The 24076-nt window shown below is 41.9% G+C and overlaps 1 protein-coding gene across 1 annotated transcript in view; it reads left to right on the top strand.

The window, feature by feature from the left end:
* Scamp1 (secretory carrier membrane protein 1) overlaps positions 1-24076 on the top strand; it is an 85734-nt gene that overhangs the window by 11971 nt on the left and 49687 nt on the right. Inside the window, exon 2 of the mRNA XM_060385576.1 lies at positions 17610-17687. Coding sequence (XP_060241559.1) covers positions 17610-17687 — 78 coding nt within the window. The remainder of the gene's footprint in view (positions 1-17609; positions 17688-24076) is intronic.

Below are 24076 nucleotides of genomic sequence, written 5' to 3'. Positions count from 1 at the left end.
ATGGTTCCTTTTGACTCACACAAGGATGGAAGTGTCACAGCTAGATGAGGAAAATAAGGCTGCAAGATTATCTTTGCTTGCAACATGTGACTACTTACTTCGTGCTCCACGTTGTTTTCTTTCTCTTTTCTTTTACGTTTTTAGTGCATTATCTGTTTTCTAAGGCACACTAATTTTTATTAACTTTTAAACCTTTTGGTAGTAACAGAAATCATAAATATTGGTTGCCACCCAAAGCTTTGGGGAGTTTTAGAAGCTATTATGTATCACAACATGAACTGAGAAGTAAGAAAGCTCCTTGTATCTTTTTGACAAATTACCTGGTGATTGAGGTTCCACTGACAGGGGTCATGGTTGTGGCTGTTTAATGTTACAGGTTTTTGACAAGAACATCTTGTATCCTTTATATTTGGGTGAATAGATTTTTTTAAGTTATGATTACTCTTGAAGTCATGGGAGGCCACCAGGAGGTGGTAAATCCCTGGTTTTCTAGTACCTCTACCCCCCTCCCATCTTCATGGATTCATTGTTGTAGGAAATGGCCAGGATGGGTGGTACTAGGATTCTCAGGACTGGACTCAGAGCTTAACCATCAGTTACTTATATGAAAATGTTCCATGAATGATAGAGTTGCACCCCGGAGGAAAAGTTACCCTTCAAATGTTGATTGCCTAGAGTATAGGAAGCTATAAAACTTGTAAAAGCTCTTCACATTATGCCAAGGGACTGCATATTCCATGGTCTTATTGATGTAAAAAGTCCATAAAGCATTCCAGTGATTCCTTAATTATAAGGGGTAGGAAGTAAACATAGAGTTTTGCTGTTTAATAGACAGTGGTAGAAAGAAATATTAGTCATGATAGGGGACCATTATGCATGAGACTCTGCTGTTCTCCCAACCCTACATATCAATTCAGTGACTCTTCAGTAGTGAAAAGTGTCACCTGAACAAACACATGGTCCAATGTTCTATGACCAGCCTGTTTATTGTCTGTGGGCTTCAGCACATTAGCCTGTGAGTACCTAATTCTGTTCAATACCCAGTTTCTCAAATTAGAAGAATTTTTGGTGATTTTATGTAACAGAATGCTGAAGCCAGCATTAAGTGTTCAAATTGGGGTATTGATGTAGCCCCTTGTTGTTAATTCCCAACCTTATCTCCATTTATTTGTTTGTTTGTTTAAATGACTTATTTGTTTATTTTTAGGTGCACTGTTTGGTGTTTTGCCTGCATGTATGTCTGTGTGAGGGCGTTGGATTCCCTGAAACTGGAGTTAGAGATAGTTGTGAATTGCCATGTGGGTGCTGGGAATTGAACCTAGGTCCTCTGGAAGAGTAGCCAGTGCTCTCAACCGCTGAGCCATTTCTCCAGCCCCTCATTTATTTATTTAATGTGGCACTGCTTGGTTTACATTGTGAAGATCTATGGTGAAGATCTAGGTGGCTGGCTATGTTTCCTCAAGAAGTATCATCTCTGATATTCATTCTGTTCTCTGTCTCTCTCTGTGCCCCCAATAACAAACCATAAAAAGAAAAATCCATCAAACTAACCTTGAGATGCAATTCCTAAGACATCTAAAGGGCACACTTGACTGTTTTAACACACTTGCCATTGTGTATAGGGGGTCCCTTATATACATTTTAAAACATTTCATCACTCCAAAAGGAAACTTGTCTTGTAACAGTTACTTTTTATTTCTCCCAAGCCTGTCTGGTCTAGGTGACCACTGAAACATCTCTGGACATTTCATAAGAATGGGACCATGAAATATGTAGTCTTTTGTGACTGGTTTCTTTTCCTTAACGTAATGTATTGAAAGTTGATACATGTTGTGGTACAGATCAAAACTTTTCTTTCTTTCTTTGGTGTGTGTGTGTGTGTGTGTGTGTGTGGTATGCACAAGAATACAAATATATGTAATGTGTACATGTATCTAGGTGTGCGCATACATGAATGCAGGTGTTTGTGGAAGCCAAAGAACAACCTTGGATATTTTACCTTGGGAGCCACCATTCACCTTCCTTTTTTGAAACTGGGTCTTGATAGCCTTGAACTCACCAGTTTGCCTAGGCTGGCTGGCCAGCAAGCCTCAGCTTCCTGTGTCATCTCCCACAGCACTGGGGTTGCAGTTGTGCTCACCATGTGAGCTTTTAACTAGGGTTCTGAGGGTCAAACTGGGGTCCATGTGCATGTGTAGCAAGGGTTATCTCCCCTGCCCAGGCATGCATCATTTCCCCTCACTGCCAAACAACACTGGATCGTGTAATTTTGCTGTTTGTCTGATCACAAATACAGTATTCTTTTATGAATAATGTTGCTGTGACTTGTGTTTTCTCCACATTGGATCTATGCCTTCATGCTGTTTGGTATGTATCAGGAGTAAGTGTTCAAGGTCACAGAGTAACTGCCAAATTATTTTCTGATTCGGTAGCACTGCTATTATCTGTAGTAGAGAAGGGGCATTCTGGTTTTTTCCATATCCTTGGCAATGCTTGTTTTCTTATGTCTAGAAGTTGTACAGTGATATCATAGCCTTCACTTGTATATCCCGGTGCCTAACAATGCTAGGCATTGTTCCATGTCCTTATTTATTGTTTTTTGTTTATCTTCTTGAAGAATGCCCATTAAGATCCCATGCCTGTGGGAATTTTTTTTTTTAAAATTATGGAGCTGTGTGAGTTCTGTATACATTCTAGATAACATGGGCCGTCTCAGATAAATATTTGCAACATTTGCCCCTATTTCTGTGTAATTTTATTTCTGTCTTGATGATATTTAGGGTCTACATACTCTTCTGTTTTCTGGTTTTAATGTGTACTTTGGGGCTTTGACTCTTTTAGAATCAACTGCTGTGTATTGTAGAGGTATCAATTTCCTACGTAAAATTACTTTGTTTTAAACGTATTTTGAGCCAGATGTAGTGGATCATACCTGTGATCATAGCACTTAGGGGTTGAAACAGTATCACTGAGAGTTCCAGGCCTACCTAGTGAGACTACCTAGTGAGTTTCAGGCTAGCTAGCCTGGGTTACAAGGCTATCCCTGCCTCAAACAATGGGGTGGAAAGATGGCTCGGTGCTTTGGTTGGCTCTTGCAGGACCTGGGTTGGATTTCCAGCACCCACATGATAGCTTACAATTAGGAAGAACTCACTTCTCGGGGAGCTGACACCCTCTTCTGACACGTGGTGCACATTACATACATGCAGGCAAAATACAGAGTAAGATTAATAAATAAACACCTTAAAACACTTCTGCGGGCTTGACTGCCAGACACTTGGGTGCTATCTGAACAGTTAGTTGGCTTATTTATTTCTGTAAGGAGTAATTAGTTTGGGTTTTGCTACTTCCCTACCTCTTCCCCTCATTCTTTCTTTTTATAATGGGGTTGTAATAGCTGGTCAAGTTGGCCTTGAACTCCAGGGCTAAGATCCTCCTGCCTCAGCCTCCCGAGTAGCTGGAACTATAAGTGGTTGTTTGGCCCGGTTCTAGACATACTGTCTATTTTGAAGGGCAGAGCCCAGGACAAGTTCCTGTAGCTACCAGCAACCAAATGTGAGGCTAGGCTCACAGTTAGAAATACATCCACATCTTATATAAGCTTTTTATAGTGAAAAGTTAGAGAAGAGAGCTTTCTTCCTGCCTCCATTCATTCTGTCTATCAACTATTTGTCTGTCTGTCTATCTATCTATCTATCTATCTATCTATCTATCTATCTATCTATCTATCTATCTTTCTATCTTTCTTTCTACCTACCTACCTACCTACCTACCTACCTACCTACCTACCTATCTATATCATCTGTCTATCTGTCTGTCTAGAGTGTGTGTTGAGAGTTGAACCCCATGACATAATGCACGCCAGGCAAGCACTCTATCAAATTGTTACATTGAGTCTACATTAGCTAAAGATAACAAGAGCAGGAAAACAAAGAACAGGAAAAGTTTTGAGATAGGCAAACAGTCTATGAGAAACAGTAGGTACTGATTTCTTCATGGTAGTCTGGAATTTTAGTCAAACTTTCAGTATCCATGAAGAAATGTGGAACTGTTGTTTGTTAATTTGGCTCATTGTTTTTAATTTATTAACTTCCCTTTCCTCCATCCTTCAGCCCTTAGATCATTAAATTTGAGATATCTTAGAACTTCTGTCAAGTATAAAGCAGATGACTTTTACTCTCTGTAAGGTATGGCATGTATGATTAAAGAATGGTCTGAGGTCTTTTCTTAGCAGTCATTTATGTAAATGGTGAAGCTTTGCTTATCTTTGTCACTTCTATCCCATAACTAAATTTTCAGTTTCAAGTATTTAAAAAAATTCTGCCTAAAGTTTTCCAATTTCACACCAATCAAACCTGTAGGTATGTTGTAAACAGGCGTGTGCATCAATAGCTTGTGTGAGCTCATTCTGAAGATAGATCTGAGAGTAGGAGAGTGAAGAGTAAGAAGGCTCTTCTGGCTAACAGTGAGAGATACTGTAGCTTGATTGGGGTTGCTAGGATGCTGTGAGGTGTAGACTAAAAGATGGGGGCCAGCATGGTGGAAGCAGTTTTTGTTTTTCTTGGTTTGTGTCTCTTCTAAGGAGGATTAATCCTTAAAATACAGATGTGAGCTGGCCCACTGGGAGGAAGCATTGAACACGTGAGATAAAAGAATAATTCTGGGATGTTTCTGAGAAAAGGAAAGAAGAAAGGAAGCTTAGATATGAAGAGGGTAGATTTTTTTTTTCTCATATAGGCTTTGTCAAATTGTTACAAAAATTTGAATTTCAGGGAATATCAACACAGGGAAACACAAAAGACTAGAGTTATTTGTTTTCTCTTCCACTTTCAGTCTCTAAATTAGAGGGAAAGGTAAAACTAGCAGTGATTAGCAGCAATTGTGGATCAGTTGGGGGATCAGTACACACACACAGAGCCAGTAAATATTCATGCTTATTAAAGTCTATCACAGATTTTTACATAAATATAGTCATGGAAGTTAACTTATATCGAGTTATAATGAGATGCAAAATGGTGAAAACATTTTGTCCCTCTGATTTGTTTCTCTGTAATAGAGGCTTCTTCAGTGATGAGTTTATTATGAAGGTCTTAGGAGAGGGGAGGAAGCTCACATGGTCCTATGTAATTGTAAAGATACAGTGTCCACTGGAGAGCTAGCTCAGCGGTAAAGAACACTCACAACTCTTGTAGAGGACCTGTATTTGGTTTCCAACCCCTACATGGTGGCCCTCAACAGTCTGTAACTCTAGTTCCAGGGGATCTGATTTCTTTTTCAGGCCTCTGTAGGCACCAGGCACACAGCTAGTGCACACACGTATGGACAAACACTGCATAATAACAGCAACAGCAACAGTAATAAAACAGCCTGGGGGGGGGGGATGAGGAGGGAGGGTAAGGTGCTTCCCGAGTCCTTCCTGCCTGTGTGTTCCATGCCCTTCACTGAAGCAGTGTAGGCCATGCTCAGTGCACTCAGTGTTTATGAAGCGTGAAAATGGAGCTGCCCTAATTCAAAGGGAGATTGATGGCTGCCTCCCCTTTCTTCCTCTCACACTGCCTCCCACTTCCCGCTCCACTGAGGCTCTTCTGAGGAACTCACTACAGGACTTTGTGAGAAAGATGTCATTGCTCACCAGTTGGAGCCATGGAGTGTTGCTCACTTTCCTTTCCTTTGCTCTGGTGAGTGATTGGCAACTTTCTGCAGTTGTTACTCTCCTCAGAGCTCTTACCTGCTGCTCTCTGCTCTCTTCCTGGCCACTTAGGATTTATTTGTGCTATTTTTTTTTTAATTACATGTGTATGTGTGTACCTGTGTGTGGGCAGGTGCCTGTGGAGGCTTAGGGTTTGGGCCCCCCTGGAGCTGGAAACGGAACTCCAGTTCTCTGGAAAAGCAGTATGTGCTCTTAACCATGAATCATTTCTCCAGCCCTGTAAAAATACTAAAAGCAAAAAGGTCCCTTCACATCAGTTCTTTAAAGATGGTTGTATTTGGTTGCATGTAAGATATTTTTTTATTTGTACGTGTATGAATGTTTGCATGTATGTAAGTGCCCCATGTACATGCCTGGTGCCCAAGGAGGCTGGAAGAGGGCATTGGATCCTCTGGAACTGCAGGTTGGTAGTGTTGGGGTTGTTAGCTACCAGGTAGATACTGTGAACCAAACCTGGGTCTCTGCAAGCGTAACCATTTTTCTTAGTCACTGAGCCATCTCCCTAGCACTGTAGTCACTTTAGCATCTTGTAGCAGAAAGCCACCTGTAGCAGTCTTTTTTAAAACTACTTTATCTGGGGTGTTTAGGCCTCTACCTCCTTTCTGCCAACTCTCCAACCTTATGTAGGAGAGAGAAAAGGTTAGTGGGAGAGGGGCCTCAGGCCCCTTTACTTCTCCTTGCTAGTTAGGGTCAAGGGATTCTTTACCAATCTCCATCAACCGCAGATGTAGCTAGCAGTCTCCTCCATGCCGCTGTGCCCCGAAGTGTTTCTCCCCATCTTTCTCCTCCAAACCCCACCAAACCGTCCATCTCTTGGGTTTCTCCAAACTGTTCCACGCCACACGCCAACACTGAACTCCACACCTTCTCTTTTTCAGCTCTCATATTTATACTCTCAGCGCCCTAGGCCATGACCCCCTCCATGCTGCATGTGGAAGGCTGTTACCAGCTGGCAAAGATCACTCCCCACATGTGACAGTTATTAGGTGTGGACAGACTATAGCCCAACTAAAATCCCATACTTGGGATTAAAACAAAAAAATATTTACATAACACACAAAGAAACCAGAATTTCCATTACAGCATCTCTTTCTTTACCCTGGTATCAGCTTTGCTGTTCCTTATTTATTGACAATGTTTATGGTTCCTATTCAGTTTTCTTTAGAAATAGATTCTAGTTGGATTGGTGAGCAATTATCCAATCTAGACTCTCTTCTGTTGGGCCTCCCAAGTGCCCTTGTTTCTAGTTCTAGAGATTGTTTCATTTGGCAGGGAGGAAACTGCTTCATCCTAAGTCAATAGGATCACACAGCAGCAAGGTTGAGAAAGAACTCCTCTTGGTAGTTTCCCTCAAAGGTGGTTGTGAGTGATTTGGCTAATTCACCTAAAAGGCTATATCTTATTAAATTGTCAGTAAATAAGGGGAGAGATTTTATTTTGTTATCCTTGGTGGTGATAATGATTGCAGCCACAGTTACCACTCAGTCCTTTCCACACACAAGAATTGTATTACCATTACATTACCATTATCATTACATGAGCAATATGATTCCCTTGACTGGTGAAAATCCGAGGTATAGTTGAAGTATGAAGTGTTAGGTTCCAAGTTCCTATCCTCTAAGTGGAATCTGAATCGTTAGCTAGTGTTCCAAGCAGTTGGGACATAGCACAACATGCCAGGTCTACAGTGCAGCAAAGTGGTGATTACTTTTCCTTACGTGACTTGAGTAATGGCTCAGTCATTGTCACGAACATGTGTAGATTCCTTCACTTGCGCTTGCTTGCTAGAAAGCAGTATCAAGTTTTGAAGTGATACATGTCCTTTGTTAGAGGCACCCAGTGCACATATGTCTACATGTCAGTGTCAGCTTTTCTGTTAGTCTGCTTGTGACTTGACAGCAGTGACCTACGGAGACAAGAAACAGTGTGTGGCTCTGCCAGCCAGGTGGGTTGGCCGTGGGGTCAGGCTCCACCCTGGCAATGAAAGGAAGTACTCTGCTAAACTGTAGTCTTTAGGTGATAGAGGACACTAAGAAATGCCCAAACTAATGCCTGCTGTAGGAGAGTTTGAGGGGTTCCAGCGGAGAAGCAAGCACTCTCGGAGACTTGAAAACTACAGTGGAGGGACACCATGCTGAAAGTGAAGATGCTGAGATTAAAGACATCCAAAGCGAATTATTTTGGATGTAAAAATTGGCAGGGACTCTGTTTTCATATTGCATCTTGGTTTTTAAGTGAAATACTAGCTGAAGTTAAGTGACATCTACAAAGGTTTGGCAGAATAGTCTTGGCTGTACTTCAGTAGTTGAGTAATGGCTGTAGGTCTGTGCATGTGTCAGTTCAACTCTGAGAACATTGTTATTTGGAGGTTGGGAAGTATAGGAAGCTGGTGTATTCCTTTGAGTCAATAGGATGGCATTCTCCAGAGTTCCTCCATAGGGACCAGCTTCCCAGTCTGCATCTGGGGCCAGCTGAATCAGAAACGGGTGACATTCAGAGTGGGGCTCTCTAGTTTGGATTTTATTAATAAAACCTTTCTAGGTGATTCCTGTGTATGCTAAGCTTGAGATCCAGCAACACAGATGAACTATATTGACAAGGGAAACAGTTGTATTTTCATTGTGTTGAAGGGAAAGCATTTTATTTCTCTAAGTATCAAGGCGCCTAAACATTAGCACTGAAGTCTATACTCTTAATTGTTTTTAAATACAAGGTTTCACTGGGTAGCCCACGGCTGACCTCAACCAGTCAGGTAACCAGATGGGTATTGAACTCAGAGCCATCTGCTTTGGAGTGCTGGAATTAAAGGCCTGTCTGCTGCATCCATCATCTGTTCTCGGTCTGGTCTCGGTGAAGGCTGTGTGGGCACTGATCTCAACAGGTGCTGGCTACACAGCAGCCATTGAAAGAGATTGTTAGGTAGAGCTTCAGGGCAGCTCCACACTACTTGTACTTATGCAAATAGATTTGAAGTTGGACATGCTAGCATATACCTGTAATCCATCCCAGAACACAGGCACCTGAGGGCATGAAGGCCTCAAACCTAAGTCTGAGGGTGGCTTAGGCAGAGTGCTTAGTATTTACCTTGTCTGAGGAAAGAAACAAACAAAATTTCCAAACAAATATAAAACCAACCACACAGGTTGGAGACATGAATTATGTGGTAATTCAGAGCTGTCAGTTCGTTTTCTTTTAAGATTTAGTGTCCTGTCTTCTTTCTGCTGTATCCTACACACATGCTGCCTCTTTGTCATTCATACTACATCAGGGACTGTTCCAAAGAGACTAGGGTGAGTGTGCTTGAGATGGGTCTGTCCAGTCACCACTTAACTGTGACCTGGACCATGTACGTTTTGGTTTCAGTGGCTCAAAGGCAACTGGAAGGATGTTTTTTCCCCGAGTCTCTTTGGTGTAAGTTATACATTTGTTTACATGTTTGATTTTTCTTTTTAAGAGTTGAAAGTGAATTTTGGAGTAGTTGAAAAAACAGGGTATGTACATTTGAAAACCCAGAGTTGGAAGCCATTGTACTTCTGTGGCACCCAGAGAAATACTGGTGGCAGAAATGCTTTGTAAGAGTACCCGAGCCAAGTGTGGTGGAGCATGCCTTTATCCCAGCCCTCAGGAGGCGGAGCCGGGCTAATGTATTCAGTGAGTTGTAGAGTTGTAGGCTAGCCTGGGCTACCCAGGAGAACCTGTTTCAAAACTATTCATCTTTCTGAGGCACAGTCTCCCTTTGTCCTTTAGTTTTTCAACTCATTTTGCCTATCTGATATTGATAAATATGTCATGTCTCCAAAATGAAAGCTCTAATGGAGGTCTGCTCAGTGAGGGGGTTTTCTGAGCCCGGAACTCTGAGTGTCCCTCTCACCTCTGATATCGAATCACTGAGACTAGTTTTGGGGTTATTTTTTCTTTAAAAAAATACATACTTATGCATGGCATGGTGGACCACTCCTCTCCTGTAATCCCAATACTCAGGCAAAGGCAGGCGGATCACTGTGAGTTCGAGGCCAGCCTAGTCTACAAAGGGAGTCCAGGACAGCCAGCTATACAGAGAAATCCTGTCTTGAAAAACAAAACTCACTTTTATTTTCTTTCTCAGAGTTAACATTTTGCTTATACTCTTCCCTTTTGTACTCACATCACAGTTTGCATATGCCTTTATACAGCTGTAAGGCTGCATGTGACTCTGTTGTCATACTCTGTCACGTGTGTGAGCCATGGACAGACATAAGCCTCCATCTGGTCTTGCTAGTATGGCTAATACTTAGCCAGTATATCCTTGGACTGGATTCCTAGAAATGAGCTTGCGGCTCACAGGGTAAATGTAGATGTAATTTGGCCTCACACTGCAGTGGTTACACTTTCCTTTCCTGTTAACCAGGTCTGTGAATCCCCAAGTCCTTTGTAGCTTGCTGAGAGTGTAGACTTAGCAGAGTGTTCCTGGCTAAGCATCGAGAAGTGGTCATTCTGTCAGTATACTTTAAACTAGTTTTCTCTTGTGATTGGGATTAAGTATCTTTTCATCTCCATTTTGAATGAACTTTGTAGTTTTACTCTTTTAAGGAAGTGATTTTAGTTATTACTGTTGAAGAATCCCTCTGAGTGTGTCTGTTTGGGAGTTACACTATTTATAGAAGTATCACATGTCTGGTTAAACACAACAAGCCCAGAGCAGCTGCTGTTTTTTTTCTCCTTACTTTAGAAAAGTATCCTTACTACTTTTTTTTTAAGTTATAAAAAAAGAGAGCTAGTCTGGCGTTTTCATATACTCAATTTGCTGCATCCTCCTTTCTCCTCTCCCGCTCCCTCTCCTGTTGGCCTTTCTCTGGTTCCAGTGTCGCTTTACTTTCATGCCACATGTATTCTGTTCCCTCTTTCCCTCTTGCCCCTTCTGTGAGTTCTCTTCCCTATCTCCTAGTCTCCTTTCTATTTTTCATGAGCTGTATATGTGGATACATATGTATATAAATTTAAATCTAGGTTTCGTATATGAGAGAAACACAGGCGTTGCTCTGTGTCTTGCTTATTTTGCTTAACCTGCTGATTCCTGGTTCTATTTTCTTGTAAATGTTTTGATTTCATTTTTCTTTATGACTGAATATTTAACTCTACCACACTTTCTTTGTCTTTCTTCTGTTGATGGGTGTGTAGTTGATTTTATAGCTTGTCATTGTGGCTAGAACAGCAGTAAAATAGATGTAGGTAGACCTGTGGCATGTTGACTCAAAGTCCCTGTGCATACCTAGGTGTGGTGGGACTGGCCCTCCTGGCAGCCTTACTTTCAGTTCTTTGAGGGATCTGTGTAAGATTTATGCAGTGTCTATGTCAGTCTGTGTTCTTAGCAGCGGTAAGAACATCTTTGTTAGTATTTATCATCATTCGGTTTTTCTAACGGTAGGTGTTGTGACTGGGAGTAAGGGACTCTGAAGCAGTTTCAATTTGCATTTCCCTGGTAGTGAAGGGTTCTGGAGAGTGGCTAAAACACTTCTTAACCATTTGTATTCTTTCTTTAAAGCACTGTGTTCAGTTCATTGGGACCCCATCTATTGCCTGGATGATTTGGGGGTTGTATTTAATATTAATCCCCTGTTGTTGTAGGTAGTAAAAGCTTCCTAATGGGGAAAAACTATCCCCTCATTCTGGTGGTGGTTCCCTTCACTGTGCAAACCCTTTTATTTCATGTAATCCCTTGTCAATTCTTGGTGTTATTTTCCATCCTGATAATATCTTTTTCAGAGATACCTTGCCTATGCCTGGCTCTTGACGTGTTTTACATGTGTTTCCCCCCAGTTTCAAACTTCCAGGGCCCACATTAGTCTTTGATCCATTTTGAATGGCATTGGCCTCTGGATAAGAGGGCAAGGTGTGGAGGCCATTGGGTTTCTCAAATGCAGCAGCACTGTTGAAGCGGCTATCTTTTTTCAGTGTGCGCTTCTGAAAGGCACCTTTGTCAAAAATTAGGTGACTGAGGCTGTGTGGGCTTCTATCCAGGACCTCCATTGTCCCAGTTGGTGTCTATGTCTGTTTTGTGAAGTACCATAGTTTTTGGTACTGTAGTATAATTTGAGATCAGGAATTACTCCAACATTGCTTTTTCTGCTTAGGATTCCTATGGCTGTTGGCACTTTTTGTGCTTATGAATTTAAAGATTGTTTTATAGTTCTGTGAGTGTCCTTGGAACTTAGATGGGAATTGTATTGCACACATACGTCATTTTTGTTAATACATTTTTACACTGTTTATTCTGCCAGTCCATGAGCATGGGAGGTCTGTCCAATTGCCTAGTCCTCTTCAATTTAGTCTTCAGTGTTTCCAAGTTTTCATTATAGAGACCTTTTACCTGTTTGGCGAGGTTTATTCCTAGGTATTTTATGTTTTTGAAGCCATTGTTAGTGAGACCTTTTTTTTTTAAAGGATGGTTTACTTAGCAAGTTTGCTTCTTGTCATAGAACAGCTATAAATTCTTGTATCTTGTTGCATTGCTGGAAGTGTTTATGAGGTCTGAGACTTTTTCTAATGCAGCCCTGAGGGTCTTTTAACTGGAGAATAATGCCATCTACAGGTAGGGGTACTTTGAGTTCTTTTATTCCTCCTGTCTTACTCTTCTAGCTAAGACAAAGATGACTGAACCTTGTTTTATAAATTTTTATTTATTATTTGTGTGTGTGTGTGTGTGTGTGTGTGTGCACATACACCATGCTGTGCAGGAGGAGGTCTAAGAATAACTTTTGTGAAGTCTGTCCTCTTTGTGTGATTTCCAGGGGTCAATCAAACACAGTCTGCCAAGCACCTTTGTCCACTGAGCCATCTCATTGGCCTGGGTCTGTTTTTAACCATGTCAGGCTTCCTGTGCATAAATTAGGGTTTCCATTTGAGGTTATCATCAAGAGGGGTTACCTGCTTCCTATGGTTTTGTTGGTGGTTTTTCTGGATCACTGTTTCGCCTTTTCTTTCCCTTGTTAGTCAATCATAGGGGCTTGCTGGTTTACATGATGGACTCATTCCTATGTCCCTTTCTTTGTTTATCCATCCTTTCATGAGCTTGACACTTTCCTGTGCTCTTGTGAGGAAGCTGCCTTTGTCTTCTGTGTAGAGCACTTCTGTATTCAGTGGTCGCTTGGTTGTCACAAATTGCTTCAGTTTGTACTGTCTTAAAATGTCTTTGTTTCTCCATCAGTTTTAAATGTGGCTTTGTTATCTAAAGCAGTTTTGGTTGGTGCTTGTTTACTTTTGGAGTGAAGTACCTGTTCCATGCTTCTCTAGTTATTTGGAGACCTGATGTGTTTCCCTTTGTAGATTTGCTGGTAGTTTTTCCTTAAAGCTTATTTTATGTTTTATTTTATTTTACTTTATTTTCAGATGTTGGGACCGAAACAGTGTTGTGTATAGTGGGCAGGTGCCCCCACTGAGCTGCACCCATCTAGGGTGCACCTTAGCATCTTTAATATTGTTTCTTTGCATTTTTGGCTCACTGACTGAGATGTGTCATTCTTCTCTGCTGCCGTCTGTTTGGAGTCTAAATGCTCCTTGTGTTTGGGGGCTGTTTCCTCCTCTAAATTTGGTAAAGTTTTTTGAATGATTTCATGGGATAAGTAGATCATTTATACCTTTAAATTTTATCTTAGCCCTTCTTTTTGGTTCCTGGGTTCCTGGTTTATTGAATGTTCCCAGAGCTCTTGGAGGTTTTGTCCATACTCACATTCTTTTTTTCTTTTTATGTGTCTGAGTATATCATTGCCTTAAGCCTTAATATTTCTTCTTCTTGTGTTTGTTTGTTGATGATGCTTTTTATGATGTTTTTTATTTGGCTGATGGACTCTTATTTCCAACATTTCTAACTTGGTTCTTTTTCAGAATCTCAATTTCTATGCTGAATTTTTCCTCTGTTTTTGAATAAATGTCTTTTAAAAAAAAAAGAAATCTACCTTACATTTTTACCCAGAGCCTGAATTGTTTTTCTTCATCTTATTTGAGTCTCCTATGTAGTCATTGATCCTTTTTAAAATAAGACCCTCTGTATTTTAAATTACAGGCATATATATGTGTCTGCGAGGGGATATGTGCACACACAGGTGCATGCCCATGGAAGCCAGAGGCATCAGCTCCTCCTGGAGCTGGAGTACAGGCAGCTATGAGCCACTGCAGTCCACATGGAGAACAGAGCTCAGGCCCTTTGGAAGGGCAATATTCACTCTTAAACTGCCCAAACATCTCTCCAGCCTCACCCAGAACTCTTTTTCTGGCATTTTATCTGTCTCAATATGTTTGGTTTCAGTATTGAGTTGTGAACTTTGGAGGTATTGTAGTGGTTTGTTTTGTATTACAATAGTATTATTTTATTATTGATGTGTATTTGTTGGGTTTTGTGCATTTTGGGAAGTGGCTCTGTCCACTAGTTTTGATTTTTTTCTCATTTTTTGTTTGTCCTTTCTGACAAGAGCTGTTCTTGCTTGGGTTTATATTCCCTGCTACTGTTTGTTGTGAAACCTACTGCAGTAACTGCTGTTTCACAGCAGCCCTGGTGTGGAGATGCAGTAAAAGCTGCTTGTGTACTTCGCTGACACTCTTGAGTTCAAGCTAAGACCTGGAGGACTTGCTGCTTGGTGCTGTCCTGTCCTCCTGCCCAAACCCCAGCCCTTCTGGTTTCTCTCCCCTGCATGCCAGGGTGGTGGCCTCAGTTAGTCGCAGGAGGTGCTCCTTGAGGATCTGTTTGAGACTTCCGTGCCACACTTCCCTCTGTTCCACCTGTCCTGCCTCCTCCTCCTCTCTGTTCCCTTCTCTGTCCTCCCCTTGTTCTTCCTTCCTCTTCATTTTTCCTTTGCCTTCCCTTCCTTCCTCATCTTCTTTTCCCCTTTTAATTCCCTCTCTTGCAGTCCTTTCTCTTTTCTACCTCATCTCCTTCTTGCCTTCTCCCTTTTCCCTTCTTTCCCCCACCCTTCCCTTCCTTTCTCTTTTCTCCATCTTTTTTCTTTGTTTCCTCTTCTCTCCCCCATTCTTCCTTTCCTAGTCCCCTTTCCTCCCCTTTCTTCCTCTCCACTTTCTCTACTTATGCTTTCTTTTCCCCCTCTTTACCTTACAGAGTTGTCCCCCCCCCCCCCACTTGTAGCCCAGGCTAGCCTTGAACTCTGGTTTTTCCTGTCTCAGATTCCTGAGTTTTGAATTATAGGCAAGTTCCAACACAGCTGGCTGGCCAAAAGACCCAGTTCTTTGTTGTTGTTGAAAACAGGATCTCACTATATAGCCTCACAGGCCTGGAATTCACTGTGTAGACCAGGCTGGTCTTGAACCCATAGAGAGTCTCTGGTTCCTCAGTTCTGGGATCAAAGGCAGGTCCACCATGCCTGGCAAAACTCAGTTCTTAATTAAAATAGGTTATCATCATAACCTGCATGAAAATCCTCAAGAGTCAGTAGAATCAGTGCTGATAAGATAAATACCAAGGGCTGTAGGAGCGATAGGCTTGGGAGGGAGTGCTAGGTAGAAGGAAGACTGTCGTGTGTATAATATGTGGACTGACTCTTCAATGAGGAGATGCTGACCCTGATGGGAGGAGGGTTCCTGCTCGAAGAAGCAGTGCAGGCCAAGTACTGCCCTAAGTCTTAGCGGGCACTGGATGTGGGGGGTGGGATGGTAAGGAGATGGTGGCTGGGGTCTCTGGGTTTGGTGATGGTTTCTGCTTCTCTTCTTTAAACTCTCTTCTAAGGTAGGTTAAGCTCAGCAGTGCAAGTTGAAAATCTTGATTAAGATGCTCGTGCTTTCATTTTCTTAATTTTCTCTGGCAGCATCCTTATTATTCTTTCTGCTTCTCACTCTTTTAGGTAAACATGGCTAGGGAGAAAATAGAGTGCTGTCCTCTCCTCCTCAGCTGCTGAGCTGCTCTCTCCTCCTCGGCTGCTGAGCAGGTCTGAAGGCTTCACAGGCTTGCCTTCAACCTTGCTCCCTCCTTGCTTGTTTGTTCTGAATAGTGCTGGGATGAGCAAGTCAGGCTCAGGCTGAGCACCCTCCCCCCCTCAAATGGAGGTGATTGGGAGTTGGCAAGGCTGGAGAAATAGACAGGGCTGGGCTACCATGGTCAGAAGCTTTACATAATTTATCTGAGGCATTTGAATTTAGTCTGAAATATGTGAGGGGTGGAGGAAGGAAACTACAAAATCAACTTTATATTTTCCAAAGCTGACTTTGTGTTGATACAAATGGACTGGAGTTGTACTTCATAGGGCAGTGTGTCCCGATAGGAGCTGTACCACACGAGAACACTGATTTTATTTTCCTTTTAAAATGGTTTATTTTATTTTATGTGCATTGGTATTTTGCCTTTGTGTATGCCTGTGTGAGGGTAGACAGACCCCTGGAACTGGAGTTACAGACATTTGTGAGTTTTCATGTGTGTGCCTGGAATTGAACCCAGGTTTTCTGGAAGAGCAAGCTAGTGTTCTTATCCACTGAGTGCACATCCCAGCACTGGGAAAGCAGAGGCAGGTGGATCTCTGAGTTTGAGGCCAACCTGGTCTACGAAGTGAGTTCCAGAATAACCAGGGATACACAGAGAAACTCTGTCTCAAAAAAACCAACCAAAACCAGCCAACCAACCAACCAACCAAAGAAACACAGATCTTCAGGCCCCACTCCAGAGCTACTGACTCATTGTGGGTTGTGGTGTTGTAGTCTGACTCTTTGATTGTTAGGTACACTGATGGTGGAAAGTGGAAACATCTTTCAGTTTTGAAGCAGTAGTTGATTTTATTTGGCATTTTCGTTATGTTTGTGTTTGATACTCATAATTGAAGGAAGTAAAATAGAATTTTCTGATTTAGGAATTTTCGTAGGAAAGCTTAATATTCAGAGATTTAAAAGGCTAAGACAGTATGCTGATGTACTTGGAAAGGGAGAGGGAGTCCCAGCCACATAGAAAAATAAACTATAGACAAGTGCCAATGCTGGGATAGAGTAAGGTAAGAGGGACATATTGATTTCTAATGTACTTAAGTTTGAAATTGAGAAAACTGTTGAAGGTGCTAGTTTAGAAATAACTCTTTCTCATTCCTAGAGAAGGAGCTTTAGGGGCCCAGTGGCTGCTGAGAGAGGGAGAATTGGGTTCTTCCAGGGATGGGCTCTCAGAGGTTATCTGATCTCAGATGGTCAGCCCTGGATACACAAACTACATGAGCACATGGACTCATTAGGTTATATATGCATGTGCATAGATGTGGGACCTACCCCAATCTTTATAGACAGTCTAGCAGCTGACTTGTGTCTAACCCAAGTTTTATTTGTTTTCTTTGAGGGTGTGAGGGTGTGGGTTTAAATACACACACACACACACACACACACACACACACACGTGTAACAATAACAATTAAAGAAGAGATCATGTGTTTGTGTAGAACATGGGAGGATTTAGAGGAAGGGTGGGAGTGATAAATTTACTCATGTATGACATTTTCAAAATAATAAAACATTAAAACAATAAAAAGGAGACTATGAAGACTATGAACTCAGGTGGCTTATAAATGCATTTATAAGAGGCTGAGGCAAGAGTTCAAAGCCAGCCTGGGCTATGGAGTGAGACCCTGTGTCACATCGGGGTGAGGGTGTGAACTTTATGCTGGTCTCACAGATGGGGGATTTAATTAGAGCATCCTAGGCAGTCAGCACCACAGAGCTAGTCTTCAAAGACAGACCAGCAGCTGCTGCCTCTAACCCAAGTTTTATTTACTTATTATTTGAGGGTTTAAATATTCTCTTTGTTGAAATGTTGAATACATCTGACAGTTTGCTCTGTTTTTCTGAGTGACCAAAGGTTCAGATAAAGCAGATATTATATAAATATCAAAATTGTGTCTTACTAGATAACTCATATATATATATTTTTCTCTTTCAAACTTTATTCCAGGACCCATCTGTTACACAGGTGACAAGAAATGTGCCGCCTGGACTTGATGAATATAATCCTTTCTCAGATTCTAGAACGGTAGGATTATTTTTCCTTGTACTTCTCTTAAGTATTTAAATGGAAGTTAAGTAGGGGATATTTTAATTATGTTTCTTTTTCAGCTGATGGGTTAAGTGCATGTAAAATAAGCTGTGTGAATGTGCTATTTAGAATTCATCAAGTTAAGATTATTTTTCTCTTACGGGAAGGACATTGGTGATAACTAAAAATTACCATGATGGTTCTAGAGAAGTCCCCAGATTTCTTCTTTCATTCGGTAAATTAAAGTGCCAACCCCGTGTTCTTCAAACCTTCTTATAGTACTGAGCACTGTGAAGTAGGAGTGTGCCTCTTGATGTTTGTGTTGTCTTTGTGGGACTGTGGGGCGATGCTTCCTTATGATAGGGACATGTCTGGAACTTTTAACATCTGTGTCCTTGTCATTTGAGTCACCTTCCGCTGTAGCAGTGGAATCTGCTTACTCTAGGAAAGAGTTTTCTTCCTCTAAAATTTAATGTTACTTAGGGGATGAGAAGAACTCCACTGACTGGTGCTCTGTTGCTCTGCTAGGTACAAGGGACTGTCTTCTGCCATCCATTAAGGTTGTACCCAGTTACAGTTAGGGCTCTTTGTTAGCGTTTTTTTTTTTTTTTTTTTTTTTTTTTTTTGATAATTTTATTTGACCCAGACTTTAGAACTATTGAAGTACCTTTCTCCAGCAAATAATGGTGTCTTTTGAATATGTGTCGGATAATAGACATTGTACTCACCAGGTCCCTAACTATAGAAATTTGTGACTCTGGAAATGTTAGTTGTCTCACGGATACTTGAGTTATATCTGTGGATTTTTACTACTCTATCATGATCCTTAGCTGGCAGTCCCCCCTTCCTGGTGTATATTTTTCATAGTGTAGAAGATTTTTCTGAAAGACGATGTAGGTTTTGCTTAGGGTTCTTCAGTGTGTATTTTATTGACTACTTAGTTTCAGAAGAACTTTGTACAAAGTTGTGATTAAAAAGAAAACTATTTGGTCCCTGTCTCCAGTTATGGGCATATAGATTCTAAAACTTGTAGAATTTGATATATGCTAATGAGTTGACTGGTGGTTTTGTGTCCCTAGGTGCTTCAGGTTGAGTGATGGTTACTAGAGAGTCTAATAATGACTAGATGGCAAAAACTAAGCTTGCCTCCCAAGAGAGGGTCAGAAGTTATCACAGTTAACTTTAGGTGTAAACTTATACAAACCTGGTGTCACCTGGGAAGAGGGCATACCAGTCCAGTAAATGCCTCAGTCAATTGGCCTGAGGTGTGTTTATGGGGCATTTTCCTAATTGTTAACTGATGCAGGAGGGCCTGGCCTACTGTGGGTGCTACCATTTCTAGTCAGGTGGACCTGGGCTGTCTAAAAAAGGGTGGCTGATCCTAGTGTGGTGGTGTATACTTTCATTCCCAGCACTGGAACGGCAGAAGCAGGCTGATCTTTGTGAATTTAAGGTCAGCCAGGGCTTCATAGAGAAACCCTGTCTCAAAACAAACAAATGAACAAAAGGTATATGAACTCGGAAGCAGGCCAGTAAGCAGTCTTCCTCCAAGGCCACTGTCCGAATTTCTGCTCCAGGTGCCTACCCTAGCTTCCTGAGATGATGTTCCAGTAGTAAGTAAATAAGGAAGATGAAACAAGCCTTTCCTCCCTGATTTGCTTCTGATCAGTGTTTTATTGTAGCAGCAGAGAAGCAAACTAGAATGGAGAGGACGTGGACTGAGTTAGTCACCACAGCAGCCACTGATTTACCCCGTCACATCTATGCAGTGGTCCTCTTATCACCGTGCTAGAAGAGGGGTTGGTGGAGAAAGAACATGGGAGTCTGGGCCACTTTCCCATGTTCTGCCCATGCATCTTTGGTTCTGAGTTGTACCCTTATAACAAATTGGTAAGAGTAAAGCAATATGTTTTTTTCAGTTCTGTGATTTTTTTTTTCCAGAAAATTCTGAAATCCAAGGAAGTGGTCATGGAAAACCCCCATTTCTAACCAGTTGGTCAAAAAGTATACTCTGCAGCTTGGAACTTAGGGGTTCTAAAGTGGGCACAGACATGAACCCTTTAACCTCTGAAATCCATGTTGATCACTAGGTTGGGTCAGTATCAGAATTGAACTGAAGTTTTCAGAGCACTCACTGGGTGTCCAGACAGTTGCTAGGTGGATGTGTGGGGATGCCTTACAAACTTGATTAGCAAAGGGTGCAATAAAGATGAACTTTTGGGGTTCATGTTTGCCTCACAATGTGGAAGGCCCTGGGTTCGATTTTCAGTACTTACAAAAAGAAAAGAAAGCTTTACAATTTCAACAATTTCAAAGGCTTCACTTACCAGCCTCTGTGTAAGTGTAGCATCAGTGTCCCAGGACCACTGATACGCTCATCATCGTTATGAAGGTGATGTTTTTGGATCCTGGAAAAGGCCAGTGGTCTCATACGATACTATAATCCAGCCTAACACAGAAAGTTCTGTGGGTGTGCAGGAGTCCAGCCTGGTAGCAACTGTTTAGAGACAAAGAACGAGAGCAAAGTAGTGTGGTCTGTCTACTCTGTGTAGTTCTAATGTGACTTCTGAGGACAGGAGATGGCAGCAGAGCTCGCTCACATTTGCTGATACTAATGGCAAGTCCCAGCACTACTGATAACTCCCTCTGTCCAGATTACTTTATTAGCAAGACATGTTTATCCTTTTCACAAAAGTAGCTGTAGTTATTCTTTATAAACTTTCATTAAATCTTCTCCTGTGTGTGTGCTTGGTACAGAGTGTGGCAATCTGAGGAAAACTTATAAGAGCCAGATCCTGGTCACAGTTGGGGGTCACAGTTGGGTCTTCAGGCTTAGCAGCAAGTGCCTTTACCCGCTCACTGAGCTGGTTTGCCAGCCCGAGATTACTCTCGTGGGGAGTACTCCTCATCAAGTGTCTGCTTTGTGTTATGAGCCTCTTATCTGCTTTACTGTATCAAATCCTCACAGCATTATTCCAAAGAAGTACTTTAAAGTTTTTGTTTGTTTTCATTTGGTTTGTTTGTTTGTTTTTTCAAGACAGGGTTTCCCTTTATAGCCCAGTCTGTCTTGGAACTCATTCTGTAGTCCAGGCATGCCTTGAACTTACAGAGATCCTCTTGCTTCTCTTTGCCTCACAAGTGCTACCACCTGGCCTATTTATTTTTTTTGAAAAGCATCTGAGACACAAAACTAGTTTGGAAGCAGCAGTAACTCATCTGTTTGTTTTGTTTTGTTTTGTTTTTTGTAAACCTTTTTGCCTTTCACCCTGTCTTAGGGTTTCTGTTGCAATGAAACACCACGACCAGAAAGCAACTTGGGGAGGAAAAGGATTTGGCTTACACTTCCACATTGTAGTCCCTCATTGAAGGAAGTCAGGACAGGAGCTCAAACAGGGCAGAAACCTGGAGGGGTGCTGCTTCCTGGCTTGCTCCCCATTGCCTTGCTTAGCCTGCTTTCTTACAGAACCCAGGACCACCAGCTCACGGATGGCCGGCCCCACGCACACTGTGTGCTGGGCCCTCCCTCATCAATTACTCATTAAGAAAATGCCTGATCTTATGGAGGCATTTTCTTAATTGAGGTTTCCTCCTCTCAGATGACTTTGGCTTATGTCAAGTTGACATAAAACTAGCCAGAATGCCTTTAATCCTAAACCAAACCAAACAAGCAAACAAAAAACACACAAAAACAAAACAAAAAATTAGCTAGCACACACCATATTCTCTTTAGAGACAGGTGACTAAGGAGTCAAAGTCCTGGCCTGTGGAAAGTTTGTCACTTAAATGAGATTTAAAAATATTCCACATACATACAAAGAGGATATATACATGACAAATGAAACATAAAATTATAAGCATGGCTCTACATGTTGAGTTTCCAGAGTCCCAGAAAGGCTTTTGGGAAGTGGGTGCCTTAAGTCGGGTGCTAAGCTATAGTGGCTCTATCTAAGACTAGGCAGTTTTGGGTTCTGAGCAGACTTCAGCACCAGGAACACTATTGTTATCAAAGAACCTGGTGAGCTTGTCCTGCACTTTTACTTATTTTTAAAGATTTATTTTATTTCATGTGTATAAGTATTTTGCCTGCACGAATGTCTGTATACCATGTGCATGCAGTGCCAGTGGAGGTCAGAGAGGGCTTAGACCCCCTGGAACTGTTGTTTACTAATAGTTGTAAGTGTTCTATGGGTGCTGGAAACCAAACGTAGGTCCTTTGCAAGAGCAGCAAGTGCCTGTAACCACTGAGCTCTCTCCAGCCCCCTAAAATTACAGCTTCTAAAAGTGATTCTGTAAAAATTTAAATACACTTGACTGATTGAATTAAATGATGTGTTTGACTTTTGTCCAAACACTGTTTTAGTTGATTGTTTGTGTTCATATTTGTTCTAGAAGGTGATGGAAGCTTCTGGATTATTGCATAAGGATATGATGAGTTACTTAAAGTCAAGCAGGCAGATTGTACAGCAGGATGGCAGAGTGATTAACCCTGCTAAGGTTTAAAAAGTTCACATTATTTTATTAAAAGTAGGTTTCTCAGGGCTGGGGAGCTGGTTCATCCTTTAGGAACACTGGCTGCTCTTGCAGAAGGCTTGGGTTCAGTTCCTAACACCTGCATGGTACCTAGCAACCATCTGGAACTCCAGTTCCAGGGATCTGATGCCTCCTTCTGGTTTCCATGGGCACCAGGCTTCTGGTGTACACACACACACACACACACAGGCAAAACATACATCTAAAAAATAAATCCTAAAGATTTCAATCAGGTGCATACCTTTAATAGCAGCACTTAGAAGGCAGAGGCAGGTGGATCTGTGTGAGTTCAGTGTCAGCCTGTATCATGTAGGGAGTTCAGACCAGCCAGGAATATACAGTGAGACTGTGTTCTGTGGCACCCAGTTCCAACAGATACATCTACAAAACAGTTCCCGCATCTAAGGCCCAGGGAACATTGCAGAAGAGGGGGTGGAAAGACTGTACGAGCCAGAGGATCAGGGAGTTTTCTGAGAGATTGTGTCTGCTAGTAATGTCAGAAGCTACACCCACACAGTCTTACCAACATGAGTGCCTGAACAAGGACAACAACAAAAGACATGCCAAAGTGTATAATAGAAAGCCAGGAGGCCTCGGCCCTATACAGAGAACTACAGGCAACTAAGAAACACTCAGAGTGGGAGAAGTAGTCTTCCATAGGGAAGAGCACGCCAACTGCTTATCAAAGACCAAATGGTCCAGCCCTGAAAACATACATACATCTAACCTTATATACCTAGGCAGGTTGTATTTAGACTCCTAAATACAACATATATATTACATATTTGCATATACTAACAATTGATGCAAAAAGAGGCTGCTTTAATTAGAGTTAGACTACTGAGATGAAACACCATGACCAAAGCAACTTGGGGAGAAAAGAATTTATTTGGCTTACACTTCCTCGTTACTGTTTATCATTGAAGGAAGTTGAGACAGAAACTCAAACAGGGCAGGAGCTTGGAGCCAGTAGCTAATGCAGAGGCCATGAGGAGTGCTGCTTACTGGCTTGCCTGTCTTAGTTTGTGTTTCATTGATGTGGAGAGACACCATGACCAAGGCAGCTCTTATAAAGGAAAACATTTCTTTGGAACTGGCTTACAGTTTCAGAGGTTTAGTCCATGATTATCGTGATGGGGAACATGGCAGTGTTGTAGCCTGACATGGTGCTGGAAAAGGAGCTGAGAGTTCTACGTCTTGATCCCCTGGCAGTAAAAGGGGACTATGTGCCATACTGGGTGGAGCGTGAGCATAGGCCCCACAGTGACACACTTCCTCCAAAAGGGCCACACTTCCTAAAATATTGGAACTCCCTGTGGGCCAAGCATTCAAACACGAGTCTGTGCGGGCTGTAGCTATTCAAACCACCACACTCCCATAGCTTGCACAGTTTGCTTTCTTATAGAACCCAGGACCACCAACCCAGGGATGGCACCACTCACAATGGGCTGGACCCTTGAACATCAATCATTAGTTAAGAAAATTCCCTACAGACTTGCCTACAACCTGATCTGTGGAGTCATCTCTCTCTTTCTCTTTCTTTCTTTCTTTCTTTCTTTCTTTCTTTCTTTCTTTCTTTCTTTCTTTCTTTCTTTCTTTCTGATCTGTGGAGTCATCTCTCTTTCTCTTTCTTTCCCTTCCTTCCTTCCTTCCTTCCTTCCTTCCTTCCTTCCTTCCTTTCTTCCTTTCTCTCTCTCTCTCTCTCTCTCTCTCTCTCTCTCTCTCTCTCTCTTTCTTATCTGTCTACTCTGTCTGTCTATGTGTGTCTTCTATCATATGTCTATTTTTGTTTTTCCCATATAGGGTTTCTGTGTAGCTCTGCCTGTCCTGGAACTCACTCTGTAGACCAGGCTGGC

The sequence above is a fragment of the Meriones unguiculatus genome, chromosome 6 (assembly GCF_030254825.1).
Source record: "Meriones unguiculatus strain TT.TT164.6M chromosome 6, Bangor_MerUng_6.1, whole genome shotgun sequence".
Lineage (NCBI taxonomy): Eukaryota > Metazoa > Chordata > Mammalia > Rodentia > Muridae > Meriones > Meriones unguiculatus.
Note: the sequence above shows the minus strand (reverse complement) of the source record. Positions and strands in the feature narration are given on the sequence as shown.